Source organism: Macrobrachium rosenbergii, chromosome 4 (genome assembly GCF_040412425.1).
Source record: "Macrobrachium rosenbergii isolate ZJJX-2024 chromosome 4, ASM4041242v1, whole genome shotgun sequence".
Lineage (NCBI taxonomy): Eukaryota > Metazoa > Arthropoda > Malacostraca > Decapoda > Palaemonidae > Macrobrachium > Macrobrachium rosenbergii.
This window is the reverse complement of record NC_089744.1, coordinates 81,804,260-81,820,768: the sequence shown is the minus strand read 5'-3', so window position 1 is coordinate 81,820,768 and position 16,509 is coordinate 81,804,260. Positions and strand designations below refer to the sequence as shown.

Sequence of the window (16,509 nt, the reverse complement as noted above, 5' to 3'; positions counted from 1 at the left end):
GAAGATATATTCTTACCCCCTGCAATAACAATTACATGCCCTCTGACGACAAGGACAGTAGCCCTCATAAAGCTAAAGGATTTTCAGAGTATCTTTGGCAATCCATTGTGAATTAAGTTCAAGAAATGGGCCTTATTTTATCCTCGGCATCCTCCTTCTGACATACAACTGGCATCATGTGCTGGATAAGCCAGAATGCTTAGGTAATGCTATTCATAGCTTGTTCTTTGCTCCTATGCCACAAAAAGTCCAGCTTTGCTTCATAGCTTGTTCTTTGTTCCAATGCCACAAAAAGTCCAGCTTTGCTTCATGAGCAAAGTAATTATGTACCTTCTTAGGCCTGGAAGACTCACCACATGCCTGCATTATCCTGATTACAATTAAGCAGTACAGTACATTAACTCACTTCACATGACCCTACTAAACTGTTCAGGATACTACCTTTAGAACATAATAATAATAATAATAATAATAATAATAATAATAATAATAATAATAATAATCCTACTCCCTAACTGAATATACAGAATTTAGGCCAAAGGCCAAGCACTGGGATCTATGAGGTCGTTCTGTCCTGGAAAGGAAATTAAGAGTAGCCAGGTCTGAAAGGTGTTAACAGGGGGAAAACCTCGCAGCTGCACTATGAAATATTTGTTAAGAGAGGGTGGATAGCGAGATGGAAGAAAGATATGAATGGAGGTACAGTAAAAGAAATAAAAGAGGTTGCAGCTAGGGGCCGAAGGGACGCTGCAATAAACCTTTAGTAATGCCTACAGTACACCACATTAGGTGCACTGATGGCCCTACCCTCCTACAGGGCCCTGGTCCTTGATAATGCTTTCCTACAATTTTTAACTAGTTATTTTGACTTTGTGATTACAGTATAGCAGTTTTTCTTTTCAGAAAAAAACACTGCATTACAAAGTAAAACTATTCAACCTCAAACTGACACCTGATAAAGTATCATAGCATAAATAGCAACTGTGCAGTGTACGAAATAAAATATTGCTTATCACAACTATGGCTCTGGCATATACAGAACTTGGAAAAGCCTCATGTCTGAAAAGGCTAACTTATTTTGCAACACATTTAAGCATCAAAAGGTAATAAGAAATTGCTCAACACAGTACAGTACTATACAAGATTGGAGTACAGACCATATGTGCAACCAGTCAGGTTGCACATATGGTGCCTGCACACAAGTCACATAGACTAAATGCAGTTGTGTGCAACAATCCAGGCGTCTCCTCGCCAAATTAAAAAAACCACTGCCTCTAACGCCTAGAAACTACATTTTTAGAGTGCAATTGTGGGGATCAACCTACAGTAGCATAATATTTCTGACCCAACTATGAACAATCTTAAATTGTATGGACAGATTCAACTGAAGGCAGTCTCATGGGTTTTCTTTATATTCTTGAGAGCTGTGCTTATTAATACTTTGTTGTTCAGTCCTTTCAAATGCTGATACAGCTATGTTAAATAAATTTTAATTCTTATAAGTGACATTTTCACATACTAAAGTTAATACTCTAAATATTATGCACTCTTAAACAATCTTGTATGAATTTATTAAATCAATTTCATAACTGGCAATTAATTCATCCGACACTTCTTGAATATTTGAAAATTTTATAATTTTCCAATGACTGCATATTTTCATGAAAATAGTTTTGTAAGCAAATACAATATACTGTATTCAACATACAAGATTAAAATCATGAATTTTTTAATAAGATTTATCAACCATTGAAAGAAGATAATTAAAATAAAAGCTCTAAGTATTGCTCAGATTACACCATACCTCCTTAAGTGGTGGTGGAAGGGACAGACCATCATCAGGCTGTGTGGTTTCTGAACTAGGTGCTTCAGGATCTCCTGCTCCGCCAGCTGCAACAGATAGGACGTGGACGGCTAGCTTTCTGCGCTGAGGTGCAATACTTGCAATCCATAACTGAAACACAAACTTGTCTTTTGATTCTGCTACATGGTACTCCCTTCTGCAACTTATAATAAACTCATTATAATTACTTCATAATTATAGGCTACATTAGTTATCTAATTTTCCAATCTTGCTACTAAAAATTTTTTTGAAACTAACCTTGTAAAAATCAATAACATCCTGTTTCTTTAAGGTTTTCAAATGCCCAACTTCAACCACATCTCTGTCAAAATTGTACTGGTTATTTATAATTTCCGCCCACCATGTGGCTGTGAGGTGTGACAACTTCTTGGGCCGCTCTAGACGCCGGCTAGCTAGAGCTTCTCGGTGGCGAATGAAATCCTCTTCACTCATGCTCTCTAAACGCTCCTTTAAAATCAAAATATAATGAAACTTGAATACTTGCTGAATCAACTACTATGGTGGCAGAGGTACTAAATAGTCACAATATATATTAAGATGGATGAATCTCACTAAAAATGATATCCACTACAGTAAACCCCCCGTATTCGCAGTCTCACTATTCGTGGACTCACATATTCGCGGATTTCTCTGTGGAACGTATCTACCCATTATTCGCGGAAAATTCGCCCATTTGCGGTATTTTTCACTGAGAAATATTCACTAATTACTGTATTTTCATATTTTCATGGCTAAATGCATTTTTGTGAAAAAACCATTAAAATAGTCAAGTAAAAGCATTTTTAGTTTTTTTTTTTTTTTTTTTAAACTATAAAATAGCCAAATCTAAGTGTTTTCAGAAGGGTTTTAAGTATTCACAGATTTTAGCTATTTGGGGGGATGCGGTACGCATCGCCTGCGAATACGAGGGGTTTACTATATATGGTTTGACATTAAATCAGTCAGACACCAATATAGTAGATTTCATTTATGATAACCCTAATAAAACAAAATATGATGATGGACCATTTTTAAGTTGGTAAATGAAGCAGCAGGCATGGAAAGGCATCATATAATTCCCTTTACCTGTTATCTCTTAACATGAAACACAAAGGACTTTTACAGCATAATGTTACACTTTTGTGTTATTTTTTATATGGGTTGTAAATTATTAAAGTATATAAGAATTATGCATAAGAAAAACTCAAACAGATTTCTGCATTACTAGTGATTGTTATGCACCTTATGCATTTGTACATTGTAAATGCATACTAATTATAATTAAATAATTAAACTTTATGATCCCCTTCTAATCCTGGAATACTGGGAAGAATAACCTAAATAAAAAACTAAACTAAGGATACATTTTTTTTAAAAATACCCAAGAGGCACTATATACAACAAAGTGATGCAGATGCAGAAGAGGGAGATCAACAGAGAGTTAATGGAAGACAGTTTTTCAGATAATTATAAGGCTTTCCTCACTGAAATAGTAACAGATACATACTGCTATGTGATGTACATGGTCTTACAAAAAGAGAACAATTTAAGTTATCCAAACATCCACACAAGGATTGTGTAAGAAGGCTGCTAAAAGCTGCCACCTACTTAGTCAAAACCCTGGAACCTCTGCAACCATAGCTACAATTAAACGAGTCCATAAGAGTGGCTGAGACTTAAGAGCTTAACGACCCTCATCTGAGAGCTGATGATACCAAGGAGGAACTAGTAGATGAACAAAAGCCCTTAGAGGTTAATGATAAAAATACCATGCAAAACTTGCATGGCTCTTTACTACTCCTTGCATGGCTCTTTACTACTCCAAACTTCCCCCAGTGCTGTAGTAGCTTTAGTATTAGAGTAATATTGTTAGGATACTTCAGTTGTAGGAGTGAATAATTAGCTATTGTATCTTACTAAGAATGCACTCAGATAACAAAATGAATGGTGAAGGCACTGATGTTTAATGATATTGAATGATCATGGTTGACCATCAAAATCTGTTAAGCACTGAAGGTGATTTGATCGATTTATATAGATTTTAGGCATACATGCCAAGCCCTGGGCAGGAGGAAATCCCTAGCAGTTGCACCATGAATCAATTGTTAGGAGAGGGTGGACAGTAAGCTGGAAGAAAGAGGATATGAACAGAGGTACAGTAAAAGGAATGAAAGGGGTTGCAGCTAGGGGCCGAAGGGACGCTTTAAAGACCCTGAAGTAATGCCTACATTGCACCGCATGAGGTGCACTGACGGCACTACCCCCCTACGGGGGCACTGAAGGTGAGGCAATTTAGTCATTCAGAATTTCCTGGTTTTTCAGAATAGGTTCAGTTCTGAAGTTCTGAATAATATGACTTTAAAAGTGGCAGTAGGCATCTTGTCTATATTTCAATCCCAATGTATTTACTACATTTCTTGTACAAAATTGAATCGGAGTCAATTTATTGGATAAAAGAAGATGCCCTCCTGATCCTTTTCATCTTCACTACAAGAAAAATCTGATCTCCCATTTTTTTTGTAAAGGTTTTCAACATTTCTTTTACAAAATCAGGGTATCGTCTTATGACCACAAGTCTGAGCTAGATAAGGGAAGCAGTTTACCCATCACTGGCCATCTCTCGGAAAAAAAAGAAAGTACATGAATGGATGAGAAACTTACCCCAATTTTATGAAGAAAGGCTTCTATTCTAGAATCTAGATACTGAGGGTGACGATCGCCTTGAACAATAACACGCAGACCTTGAGTTCCATTTGCTCTACGAACTCCAGACCACACAATGTACCCTAGCTGTTCCTGTAAATCAAGAATAACCTTTTAATTTTAGTTAAAGTTGTACTGGCTAATCCCTCTACTACATACACCAGTGTCCAAATGTTGACTCATTCTCTCAGAATATTCATAACTGCCAAATTTCCAAAAATGTTATAAACAACTCGCTCACTCTTCCAAAACTATTGGTACAAAATTTAATTAAAAAAGGCATAAAGGCATCTCTTACACGCAATGCACTTCATTTGATCATCAAACAAGCTGCCCTTGAATCAAGCTGTTGGTATCTCAAAAGGAAACCAGCACTCTTAACTGAGAGAGAGATCTGTCTGTTGGGAGGTATGGGACCTTCTAATCAGTTTTTTTCTGCTAGAATACCATTATATTGAGGCTGGGTAAGGAGCATCTGAAGCAGTAACAAAATACTCATAAATAAGAAGGAACAAGCAGTGGGACTTGCATACTTTAATTAGTATAATAAATACTCTTTGCCAGAGCATGATACATTTATTTCCACTTTCTGAAGAACGTTCAACAGTATGGCTGAGAGAAGCAAATACTAAATACAAAGTTATTTCAAAGACAAATAGTAGGAAAGACTCTGAACTGGTTCTCGGTTGGCTTTATTATTATTATTATTATTATTATTATTATTATTATTATTATTATTATTATTATTATTATTATTATTATTATTATTAACTGGCATCATTTTGTGGTAGGCTAAGTTTGGGTTTGTATGATGAAAGACGTTTGTGTGGATTGATTGTTCCGTTTTTGTTGTTGGGGTGTGTTTTTTAGTTTGTTTGTTTGAATTTTTTTATTTTCCTATTAAGTTTATTGTGTGTGTATATGTTGTTTATGAACGTGTTGTTGGTGTATGATTGTTTAATTAATCGTTGTTTTTACTTTTTTACTTGCAGTTTGCTTGAGCGAGTGTGTTGAAAATAGGATGAGCTCCCCTTCACCTGAACCATTGGAGCCTACAGATATAATAGGATTTTGCACTGGCAATTGCCAGATCAGGCTAAGAGCTGGAGAGGATGAAACAAGCTGACTGCATCCAAGAAGAATCACTGCCTTGACCATTGGAATTGGAAAGCACTGATGGAGTGGGAGGACAAGAGATAAAAGGCAGATGGGACATGGGTGGTCGTAATGTGACACTAGTGGAGGAAAGTTAGGAGTAAATTTCTGAAGGCGCATTTGTGGTTCATTCAGCGTTTTGTACTCGAATTTAGTTCTACAAGGAAGTGTAGTATTTGGACAGAAGAAACAGAAAACTGTGCCAGATTGCAGAGACAGGGTCACGTGTTTGAGATGTTGTTCAGTTGTTTATAAAAAGTTGGTTGGCTTTTGCCTCCATTGGAAGCCTTTAGTAAAGTATAGTTTATAAAGAAAAAGAAGAAATCACCTCAGAGAGGGAGACAGAAAGAGAGTCGAACAGAGTAAGACTGAGAAGTTGAGGTGAATGAAGAAAGTGAAAAGGTTACTGAAGAAGTTGATGTTGACAGTGAAAAACTATGGAAGTAAAAATATAACATTGTATTTCCTGATTCATTGTCAGTAAGGCTTAAAAGGTTCTTTTGGGGGTCATGGTAGTATTAAGTTAGGCTAAGTTAGGTATAGGAAGATTGTTTTGGTAAACTTTAGTGGTAAGTAGGAAATAAGTTAGGTTAAGTATGATAAGATGGTAATTGCTAAACTGTGGCAAATGTAAATAAGATTAGGATAAGGTTCTGTTTGAAGGTCTTCAGGCTACTGTAATATATATTGAGGTAATAAATTAGGTTATGAAAAGTCAGAGTTTTATTTAGTAACCTTCAGATCTGTTCCCAACATCCTGTACCAATTGTGTCAAATAAAAAAGCCCCTACAATATCATATTTCAACGATGCATAAATACTTTTAAATACTTCTAGTTATAAAAATCCGAAATTTTCAGGCATCTTAGGAAACTGATATACTCTAACACTAATAATGTTTTCTCTATAAACTTAAATAAACAACTGTATTTAAAAACTATTTCCTCTCCAAGTATCCTAGATGAAGAATAAATATTTCATCCCAGTACCTGCAAGTGAAATCACACTTACGTATACCAAGCAATCACTATAAAACATCTGGATACTCAGCCACTACAAATCAATAGAAACTATGCATTGCCAATTCTAATTCCACTGCAAGTCTCCCTTACTTTATTTCTCACAACAGGACAAAGTCCCTTAGATGGTTGTCAAACTTTCTACAGACTTTGGGTATATATCTGTACACATCAAGACCTGGCTTATAAATACAAGTGTTTCTTACATGTGTGAGAATTAGACTACTGTAGAAAGTCCAGTATTTACAATATTCATATATACTGTATACAGTATTGGGCAAAAACCAAATTTCCTTCATGTATTGAATTCATCTTCCAACTACCAATTATAATAATTCCTCTACAATACAGGAGAGAAAAGAATACAACCTTACCTTAAAACTTCTCAAGAAGTATTTCATACAGCTAACATCAACTCTTTCCTATTCATTTTCTTACAGGATACAATATTCATCCCAAAATTATCTTTCAAAAGTTTTAAATACTTTTGTATGATCACCATACAATAACCATTCTTTCTACTGCAAAATACCAATGTCCTTTGATTCACAGGTAAAGTTTTTGTTGCCATAAAATCATTTTCCTTTTTAAATACAGTAGTAAATTTAATAACTTGCTATGCCATTTTTTGTCTCTGGTTCTACACTACTTTACTAATACAGTACCATTCAATCTTTTAGTATATACTGTAAAGATTACAGAAAATAAGATAATCATCACATTTCCATAATCATCACTCAACATACTGCAGCACCAACAGCACCAAGTTATCATATTCTAAACAAAAAATTATTGACATGTGCATTCCAATACTGTAATAATCAGTGAGCATAAACAGTATACTAATCATAAAATACATTTACTTCTCTCACATACATCATACATCCGACTTGAAAGAGATAAACATTACCTTCGTTCTCAATTCATCAAAGGCAGGCTCGAAAATGATTTGGCACAAAAGCTCTAGCAGCATATTCTGATGGGTTCCCTGAACACCACACTGAAAGTAAGTCTCCACAGCAGAGCTCCGATGAATGCGATTTTCAGCTTTGTACACATAACTGGACTCTGCAAATACAATTCTTGTTATTCATAGTCCCACAACAAAATTGGTAAACTACATTAAAAATATATTTAGAAGCCTCATGATCATAAAACCTGGTAAAATTGTAAAACCTGCAAAATAAATATAAGCAATATAGTCTTCACAAAAGAAATAAACATGAAAATATAAAAAAGTGTTATAGTTAATTGTATGTTTATAAAAAAGTGTTATAGTTAACTGTATGTTTAGATACTTTGTATTATTACCTACAGCAAGTGTACTGACTTTATCAATGTTAGGTTTTACCAACAATACTGAATTGGTTCAGTATATTTTTAGTGTTATCTTAGCTTTAAATTAAGCCTTACCATAGCTTAAGCTTTTATGTTATTATTCTTTAATTTATGCAGTACTAGTTCTAGTCATGTGTATGGTTAGGCACAAGCCACATAAGTACATAAAACACAGTAGCAAGTCAATTTATCATCAGTTATTATTGGCTATTGGGATATAAGAAATGTTAACTTTGTATAAAACTGTAAGCATGACATTGTGCTAGACTGGCCTGAGAAACAAAAACCATGAGATGCTGTGCTTGACTGGCTTGAAAAAAAGTAAGGGAAGACCAGGAATAAGAACTATATTAATAACAAAGATTGGCACTGAAAAAAGAAAGGGTGGACCAACTGCCTAAAGACACTGCTAGAAACTGTAGCTGTGAAAGGCCATTGGCACTATCTCTGGATCACCCAACAGTACAGTTACTGGATACTGCTTATTATTCCTTTTTCCAATGAAAGCAATTCACAACTATCTTATTACCAAAAGTATAAAATGCATGAAATTCTGTGAGTAGATTTCATTCTACTCTGGAAAATTAATTTACATGTATGCAATACTTCATATAATATAACTCTGTGCAATCTGGGACTCTGATAAAAATACACAAACTGTTCCACAAAAAATTTCTTGCCTCAAAGAAAAACCATGTGTTTATATGAAAAGAAAAAAGAGAGCTATTTGCCCTTCAAAACTTGTTAAAAAAATAAAAAGTAATTACACATATTCTATGACTTAAATCTAAAAACCTATAACAACATGCATACTTGCCATCCGTAAGCTGATATTCTCGTTGTCTTATAAGCTGAGATGGGAGCAGTGATCGGGTATGGGATCTCTTTGTTAAATTATCTTGAACAGCAGCAGCAAGATTACAAGCAGCTTCCTTGGACATGTTTCCATGAATAAGCATTTCAAGGTGAAGGCCAGAGAGGAATCGATGGATAAAAGATTCCAAGCTTGGTACAGTTAGTTCTGCAAACCATAAAAATAAAAAGTGATTTATCATCAGATAAAAATTTCCAAAGATAACAACTTTAGCTGTACTCTCCATCTCTTAGTTATTAATTATCTCACAAGTAAATCAAGCAAAAAAACTATACAAAGAAATGACTTTCTTGACGCATGAAAAAGACTATGAACTAAGGTTCACTTTAAAAATCACCCATTATTCTTAAAAATTACCCAAAAATTACTCATCACGTTTAAGCTAATTTTCTAAATTATTGAAAAAACACTCCATTTACCCTCTGTAGCTTGTAACAACTCTTGCTTGGTCCAACCATGTTCTCCTAAAAGGAGAGATGTGTAGTACACTAAATGCATGTGAGGCTGGTCAGCATCAAAGTTCCGTAGTGATCGTACATACTGTAAAAATAAATATACAATGTTACTGTTACCTTAATACAAGATGCAACCTCTTAAATCTAAAAAAGTATCATGGCAAATTTTCCAAAAAGTAGCTTTAAATATACTATCATAAACTTATCTACAGTAAATTTTGAGTCACCTTGCTGGCCCAGGAGAGGGGGCAAGCTACAGCAAAGTCCTCTAATATATGAGGTATGAAATAAAGGAAAAAGGACATCTCTCCCTCCAGTGGAGCTTGTAGTGACCATCTGCCTTTTCTACAGGCAAGACTTTCTTTTGTCCTATCCTGAATCTTTTGAGATTTACATTAGGAACTCCAGAAGACTAAAGGCACTACTGGATGCTGATGTAAAGTAAAAAAGAGAAAAAGATGACAGAGGAAGTAATGGATGTTTTACCTGGTTTTTAAAGCCATCTGTATACTGTGCCCAAGGGGACAAAGGGATGGTGACCATCATTAACTTGAATCCAGTGAACTAGTTTGTGTAGCAAACTCCTTTCCAGATGGAAACCATAGCTTTGATGCATTACTCCATATGGAGAGGGTGTTTTCTGGAGTCTCTGTACCTGAAGGACACCTATTTCCACATCTTGATACATTAAATGTATATTAAATACCAGGAAACTTGCACCAGTAGCAGCTTAAGCTCCCAGGATAGGCATCAAGTTGAGAAGTTACCTGGATAACTGACTGGTATAGGTTTCTTCAGTGACAAAGCTCCAATTGTGTGGGTTTCTACAGCAACACAACTCCATCTTTAAGTTTTCATTTAACTGTGTCATCAGTTGGGCCACCACACCATCAGGAAAGAATTGGAAATAACGTTTTCAACAGTTGCAGCTCACCCTGGCACAGAGATGAATGCAACAGAAGCTTTTTCATTCAACTTAAGAAAGGTTGAAGAAGTAAACCCACTGAATTCCAAAGTTCTAGAGCAGCCTGAATCCTCCTGCCAAGATGTAACAGACCCTAATCAGATACTTAATATTTATGCTACAATAGAATTCTCCAAAGTTAAAGAATCCATCAAAAATACATTCAGGACACTGGAACTCAAACAAAGTAGGAGACTTGCACATCCATTTCCTAAACCTGAAAGCAGCAATGCTAGGTATCTAAACACTTACTTGCTGAAGGAGAAGAAATAAAAGTGAACAAAATAATAGACAGTTTAACTGCAATTGCCCTGGGGAACATAATCCAAAAATAGACACTTTCACAGTGGAAATCTTTGAGTGGAAATACAACAATATACATGGAAAGTAGATTGGAAGGTGGAGGAGAGGCACCAAATCAATCTACTATGTCCATTTAAGAAAAAATTTAATCAAGCAAAGGTTGATCAGCAGATTATAAAACATGTATTAGATAAGATACTACTTTCTGCAGGACTGAAAATCCACAATAGGTATACAATACCAAAAACACTAAAATGGACGAAATCTAAAATATACTACATGTTTTAAAAGAAAAACCATACACACAGCAACTGTCTTCACTGCCTTATTTTGCAAAGGTATATACTTACAGCATCCTTAAGAATTTCAAAGCGTTTTGGGTCCACTTCAAAAGAAGTCATGCGCTCTAGTATCTTTTCCAGCAAGACATGTAACTTATCATTGTAGCCTTTAACTGAAAGCTGAAAAATGAAAACCAATATTATTATTCCAAGGTAAATTCTAATGCCAGTAAGATTCAATTTTTTTATGAATAACTTATATCACATAAAAATAATTCTAATTATCTATAAAGATTTAAGATATTTTTCCTCATAGGATTAAACACTATCAAGACAGTATAAAAAAACATAATTATTCTCATTACAACACAAATATTTTTACTTCTAACAAAACAACATAATTCTCAATCACTTACCGTTAAACCACTCTTTGTGTTGCAAAGGGAGTAAGTGAGTCCTGCTAGTTCTGCTGCATAGGTGTACTCTGTTAGGGCATCCCGGAATAACTGCGCAAACATGTGCAACAGGTTTGTGTGGTGTGGATCAAAGTAAGCCAAAGGACTGTAAAACATGATAAAAAATACCAAACTGTACCAAATAGAATGAAGACAAAAGTGAAATATGTCACAGTTACAAGTTGTATAAATACCATACTTTCAAGCTTGTATGACACAGTTTCTTCCCACATGCAGAAAGTTTTTATAATTAGGAGAAAAAATCAAGAAAATCATATCAAGTGTTACACGTAAAAATGGTGCCAAAAAAACCAGGCAAAGATTACACACACACTCATGAGTATTTCACTGAAAGACAGTGGAAGTTTTTGTAATAAAGAGAGCAATGCAAAAACAAAATGAAAAAGGAATAAAAATGGATAAAGACTGAAAAGTTGCAAAGACAACTACAAAAAAGCTGGGATTTCTGATAGAACTGACATTTGTTCAGTACTATAAACAAAAATGAGGGGTGATAGGTCTAGGTGGCACATACAAGAATGCCTGCTCTTTTGTCTGGTAGATAAAAAAAAAAAAAAAAATGGTGTTCTAAAGACATTCAAAACTAAACATGGGCATATTTCAAAAGGGGAATGTAATGAAACAAACTGAGTTACCTAAAAAGTTCCATATATACTACAGCTTTTGGCAATTTGAATTCATCATCTTGCTTGTACCATACCCTTGCTAAAGGACATTCCATAACCATTTCTGGTAAACTGCTAACTCCCTGTACAATAGAAAAATGCGTAAGACACAATTGAAACTAAACATATTGCAATAGTAACTTAATTATAGAAGATAGTTTACCCAAACTGACTTGAAATTTTTAAACATCACGGGAGAGGTCCAAAGAGTTTGTTCTTATAAAAATAGAAAAAAAATTGAATTTCATTTAATAAACTACTTCATAAAATCTTCATGACTGGATTTAACAGAAAATGGAGATTCAACCAAAAAATTTTGAGAGAGATCTGAGCACAATACTTGTCATTTGCTGTCCATAATAATTTAGGTATCACATAAAATATCGTCTACTGCTATAGCACATAACAAAAATATGAATAAAAAATCTCAACAGTATCTTAAACTGATTATCACCAAGAAATTCATCTTTCCAGATGGATCCTAAATTATTAATGAAAGACTTAATGTTCTATCAACTATTTCAATTTAATTTATCTAGGGTGAAGCACCTGAAGTATGCTGTCTAAATTCTTTTTTCTTTTCAAGCATATGTGATTCATATATTACATGTTACCTTGAACAAATTTTCTGAACAAAGTACCAATTAAATGGCAAACAGACCTGTAAACAACACATTTAATAATGTAATAAACTTGTACCAAACACTAATGGAAAAGACAAAACAAAACACTGAAAATGATGGATTAAAAATGGTCAAAATATGAACTTATGGTGCATAATGCAAATAAAAACTTCTCTAAAAATACTGCACAACCATAAAACTTTATTGAAAATAATTTGGTCATACCTTATCTTCCTTCAGCAAATCAAATGATGATGGAACAAACTCATTCTTGTTAGGAAGGTGAAGAAGATCATTTGAGCCAGCAGATTCCCAGAGATCCAACTGCTCTTTACAAAGACTATCCATCTTGTACTCAGTTCCATACCATTTCTCCTTTTCCGTCACTTTATCTGCCAACACCTTACCAACCACAGCAATCCTGTCAACACAGATGTTATGCCAAAAAAAAATAGATTCACAAAGAAAATGGACAATTTTATCCACCTAATTATTTAAAATACTATTGTGGTAGTAATTACCTGGCAGAATGGACAAGTAACAAAAATATTGAAACATCAAGGAAAAATATGTCTCACTGAGGTAAACTAAAATGTACATGAGAGAGAGAGAGAGAGAGAGAGAGAGAGAGAGAGAGAGAGAGAGAGAGAGAGAGAGAGAGAGAGAGAGAGAGAGAGAGAGAGAGACTTACCTAATGTTACTAGGAGTGAGGCAATCTAGAACTTTTTCAATCAATTCTGGTTTATACTCAGACAGAAGATAGCCACCACACAACACCTCTTTCAAGGGATAGTACTGCAGAAGGTGAAAATATATATCACTAAACAGATAATCATCACCATCATCAGTTTAATATTTAACATTATTAGTACAGTATTACCTTATCATTATTTGGAATGAATTTGACAGTCTAACATAAGGCTCAATTACCTGAGCTTCTTGTTAATGGCTTTCCTTTGTCTACATTGATTTAAAGCTTTATATTCAAAGGCTTCACTGCTACTATTTCTGATGACATATCTACCTGTTTCCATATTTTCAAATATAATAGTTTTGTCAATGTACATCAGAGTGAACGAAGCTAAGTATGATATTACAAGTACAAAAAGATTTAGGTCATTAAAACCTCTTATCATTTTTTACCACATACATGGAGCTGCTCTGCCAACCCGCAAACATAGGACTGAGGACGTTCTTTATCTTTGAATCGGAAATTCATTGCACTCAAGTCTCTGCATTCATTAAAAACCCATTCTTGAGGTCCTTGATTCTTCAGTAAATTCAAATACTGTAAATAGAAAAGAAACATTTATACATCAAGCGTGTATCTTAAATCCTAAGTACAGTACTGCCTCTTTTATCTACAAGTATCTACCTACTACTTTTATGAAGTGGTTCAACTGTCTATAAAGGTATGTGAAACAAGAAAGGGAACAAGTGGAATATGAGAAGTAAATGACAGGAAATGAAAAATGTTTCAGGAAAAAAGGACAAAACAAAACTTTCCCCAAGTCAAACACAGTTTTAGTATCCTGGAATTTCTGTTAAAAATTCAGACACTGAATTCAGTTCAAGGATACTGTTTGAAGAAGTAATAATTTTCTACACAAGCAAAGAAGCCTTAAATAACCAGTCTCAAGTGAACAAGAAACAAAGGCAGTAATAATTTTTCTTTGCAGCAAGTTTCTAACAGCACTGGTTTCAGTCCTTCATCTTTCATCCATTCCCTCCGATTTATTCCTAATTATCAATCCAATATATATACTGGATTCTCTGAAAACTTCCAATTTCAGCACAAGTATAACAAAACCAATAAATTTCAAAAAACACAATAATACTTTACTTGAAACACAGCTGTGACAATGTCCTCTACATGCTCAATGCCTTCCTCTGTTAAGTCCACATTCACTACAAAGAATGCAAAACCCTTTGCTCCTGACTTCTGTCCACCAACTAGAGAATTGACCCAACCACGGCCCTTCAGGTAAGAAAGTAATGAACCAGGACCTTCGTGACCAATCAGGTGGCCCAGATAATGACCTGGCTGAAAAAAAAATATAAAGAACATCATTAAATTCAGACAGGAAATGCATAAGATAAAAGTAAAGAAAACCCCCCATAATTCTAATCCTACAATGAATTAAACATAAAAACTCTGAGATGATGGCCACCAAATAATGATGCTGGAAATAATCATTGCCCCTATCTATACGATAAGATTGACAGAGCCTTCTAAGAAAGTTAATATCATCACAAAGACATTTCAGTGTCAAAATGGCAAAGAAATGAAAGACTTTGGCAAACCCATCTAAATCCTTTTTTTCTAAGAGAACAACTTATCATTTGAGCACATTTTTTTACTGTGGGGTATAAGAGACTTAAGAAAATGTTACCGATTCACAACAATGCTTTGCAAACCTGATAAAGGATTTCAGACTCTTATTTGAATTTCAAACAAGGAATATAATAACTAGGCCGTAACTTAAATTTGACAAAGATGATAGCTATGATTTCATCATGTTACATCATCACTTGTTCAAGAATTCTTTATGAACGTCTAACTTCAACAAGGAAGAGGACATTTAACTTAAAAAAATTCAAGGCTGTACCTGGTAGCCAGTTTATTGAAGATTATTATTATCAATGTTAACATGATCAGTAAAACATCAGTAAGTGTGTGAATCAATAAGGTCTGCATACAATTCAAATAGACAGCCCAAACATCTTGTAAAATCTTCACTTCCTGGAATATTATCATCATTATCAGATAACAACTTACTGCAGTTTTGTAATGAGGATGAAGGTCTGGTATAGGGAATGTGATGTACAGATTTCTGATGTCTTTAACAGGCACAACATGCCCTAACTTCCGGCATTGATCTGGGCCAAAAGGATGTGTTGTCCATTCTGGTACTGTGACATTCTTATTTACAACCCCAGAGAAAAGATCGATCACCATGCCTTGCAGTTCATCTAAACTTTCTGTGAAAAAAAAATACCTTAAGCATTTAAAACAATATAAGGTTTAGGTAAGGCAAAACACCATGACATAACTGAAAACAAGTCTTAAAAGCATAACTTGAGCTTGTTATGAAATAGAGTTCTTAACAATCAATCAACAAGTATTGGGTACAGCATATCTACAGCCAATCATCAAAGCTTGACCAAACATTTAAAAATTAATATGATCACAATGCCAACCAATCATATTGTGCCAATATGTACAGTCTCAAATGTCCACATAAATACACTGCCTTTATTCTTCCAGACAGAAGAGCAATTGCTCACAAATGCTCCCTATTGATCCACTGACATTAAAAAATGATCCTTTTCAGAGTTTGTGCAACAATAGTGCTGTTAACAAAACTCTGCCAGAATCTCCCCACTTATTTTCTTAGAATGAATTCTGTGAAGGAACTTTCAGAGAAGCTGATATTGATGGGAACCAAAGCAGAGATGCTGAACTAGGACACTTCAAACTCTTCTATACAGAAATTAACACCAGGTAGATGGCCCTATTATTCCATGGCATAATCACAGACCCCAAGACAGCAGAGGACATCTACCATGCCTCCAAGGTCTTACCTAACTTCACCTGTCAAGTGCATTTCCATCAAGTCCAAGCAAGAGGCGATTTGAAGCGGTCTTTGTCTGCCTACAGGCTGAAATGAGACTATGGACACCCTGTTTCAATCTAGAGTCAGGGTTATCCTCATGCTTGCAGCATTAACAGTCTCCAATTTTTCACAATTTTCAAGCTAAATGAAGAGCCATTGTTACCCAGGCCACATGGATGTATATACAGTACTAA

At 34.7% G+C, this 16,509-nt stretch overlaps 1 protein-coding gene across 1 annotated transcript in view; it reads right to left on the bottom strand.

Annotated features, from left to right (window-relative positions):
• The window catches only part of Ide (Insulin degrading metalloproteinase), a 38,046-nt gene that overhangs the window by 6,838 nt on the left and 14,699 nt on the right, over positions 1-16,509 (bottom strand). Inside the window, exons 6-19 of the mRNA XM_067100209.1 lie at positions 15,478-15,680; positions 14,542-14,742; positions 13,849-13,986; positions 13,390-13,493; positions 12,924-13,119; positions 12,046-12,158; positions 11,351-11,495; positions 11,004-11,114; positions 9,351-9,471; positions 8,875-9,078; positions 7,630-7,787; positions 4,505-4,639; positions 2,102-2,311; positions 1,805-1,954 (exon numbers count right to left, since the gene is read on the bottom strand). Of these exons, the coding sequence (XP_066956310.1) occupies positions 1,805-1,954; positions 2,102-2,311; positions 4,505-4,639; positions 7,630-7,787; positions 8,875-9,078; positions 9,351-9,471; positions 11,004-11,114; positions 11,351-11,495; positions 12,046-12,158; positions 12,924-13,119; positions 13,390-13,493; positions 13,849-13,986; positions 14,542-14,742; positions 15,478-15,680 (2,189 nt within the window). The remainder of the gene's footprint in view (positions 1-1,804; positions 1,955-2,101; positions 2,312-4,504; positions 4,640-7,629; positions 7,788-8,874; positions 9,079-9,350; positions 9,472-11,003; positions 11,115-11,350; positions 11,496-12,045; positions 12,159-12,923; positions 13,120-13,389; positions 13,494-13,848; positions 13,987-14,541; positions 14,743-15,477; positions 15,681-16,509) is intronic.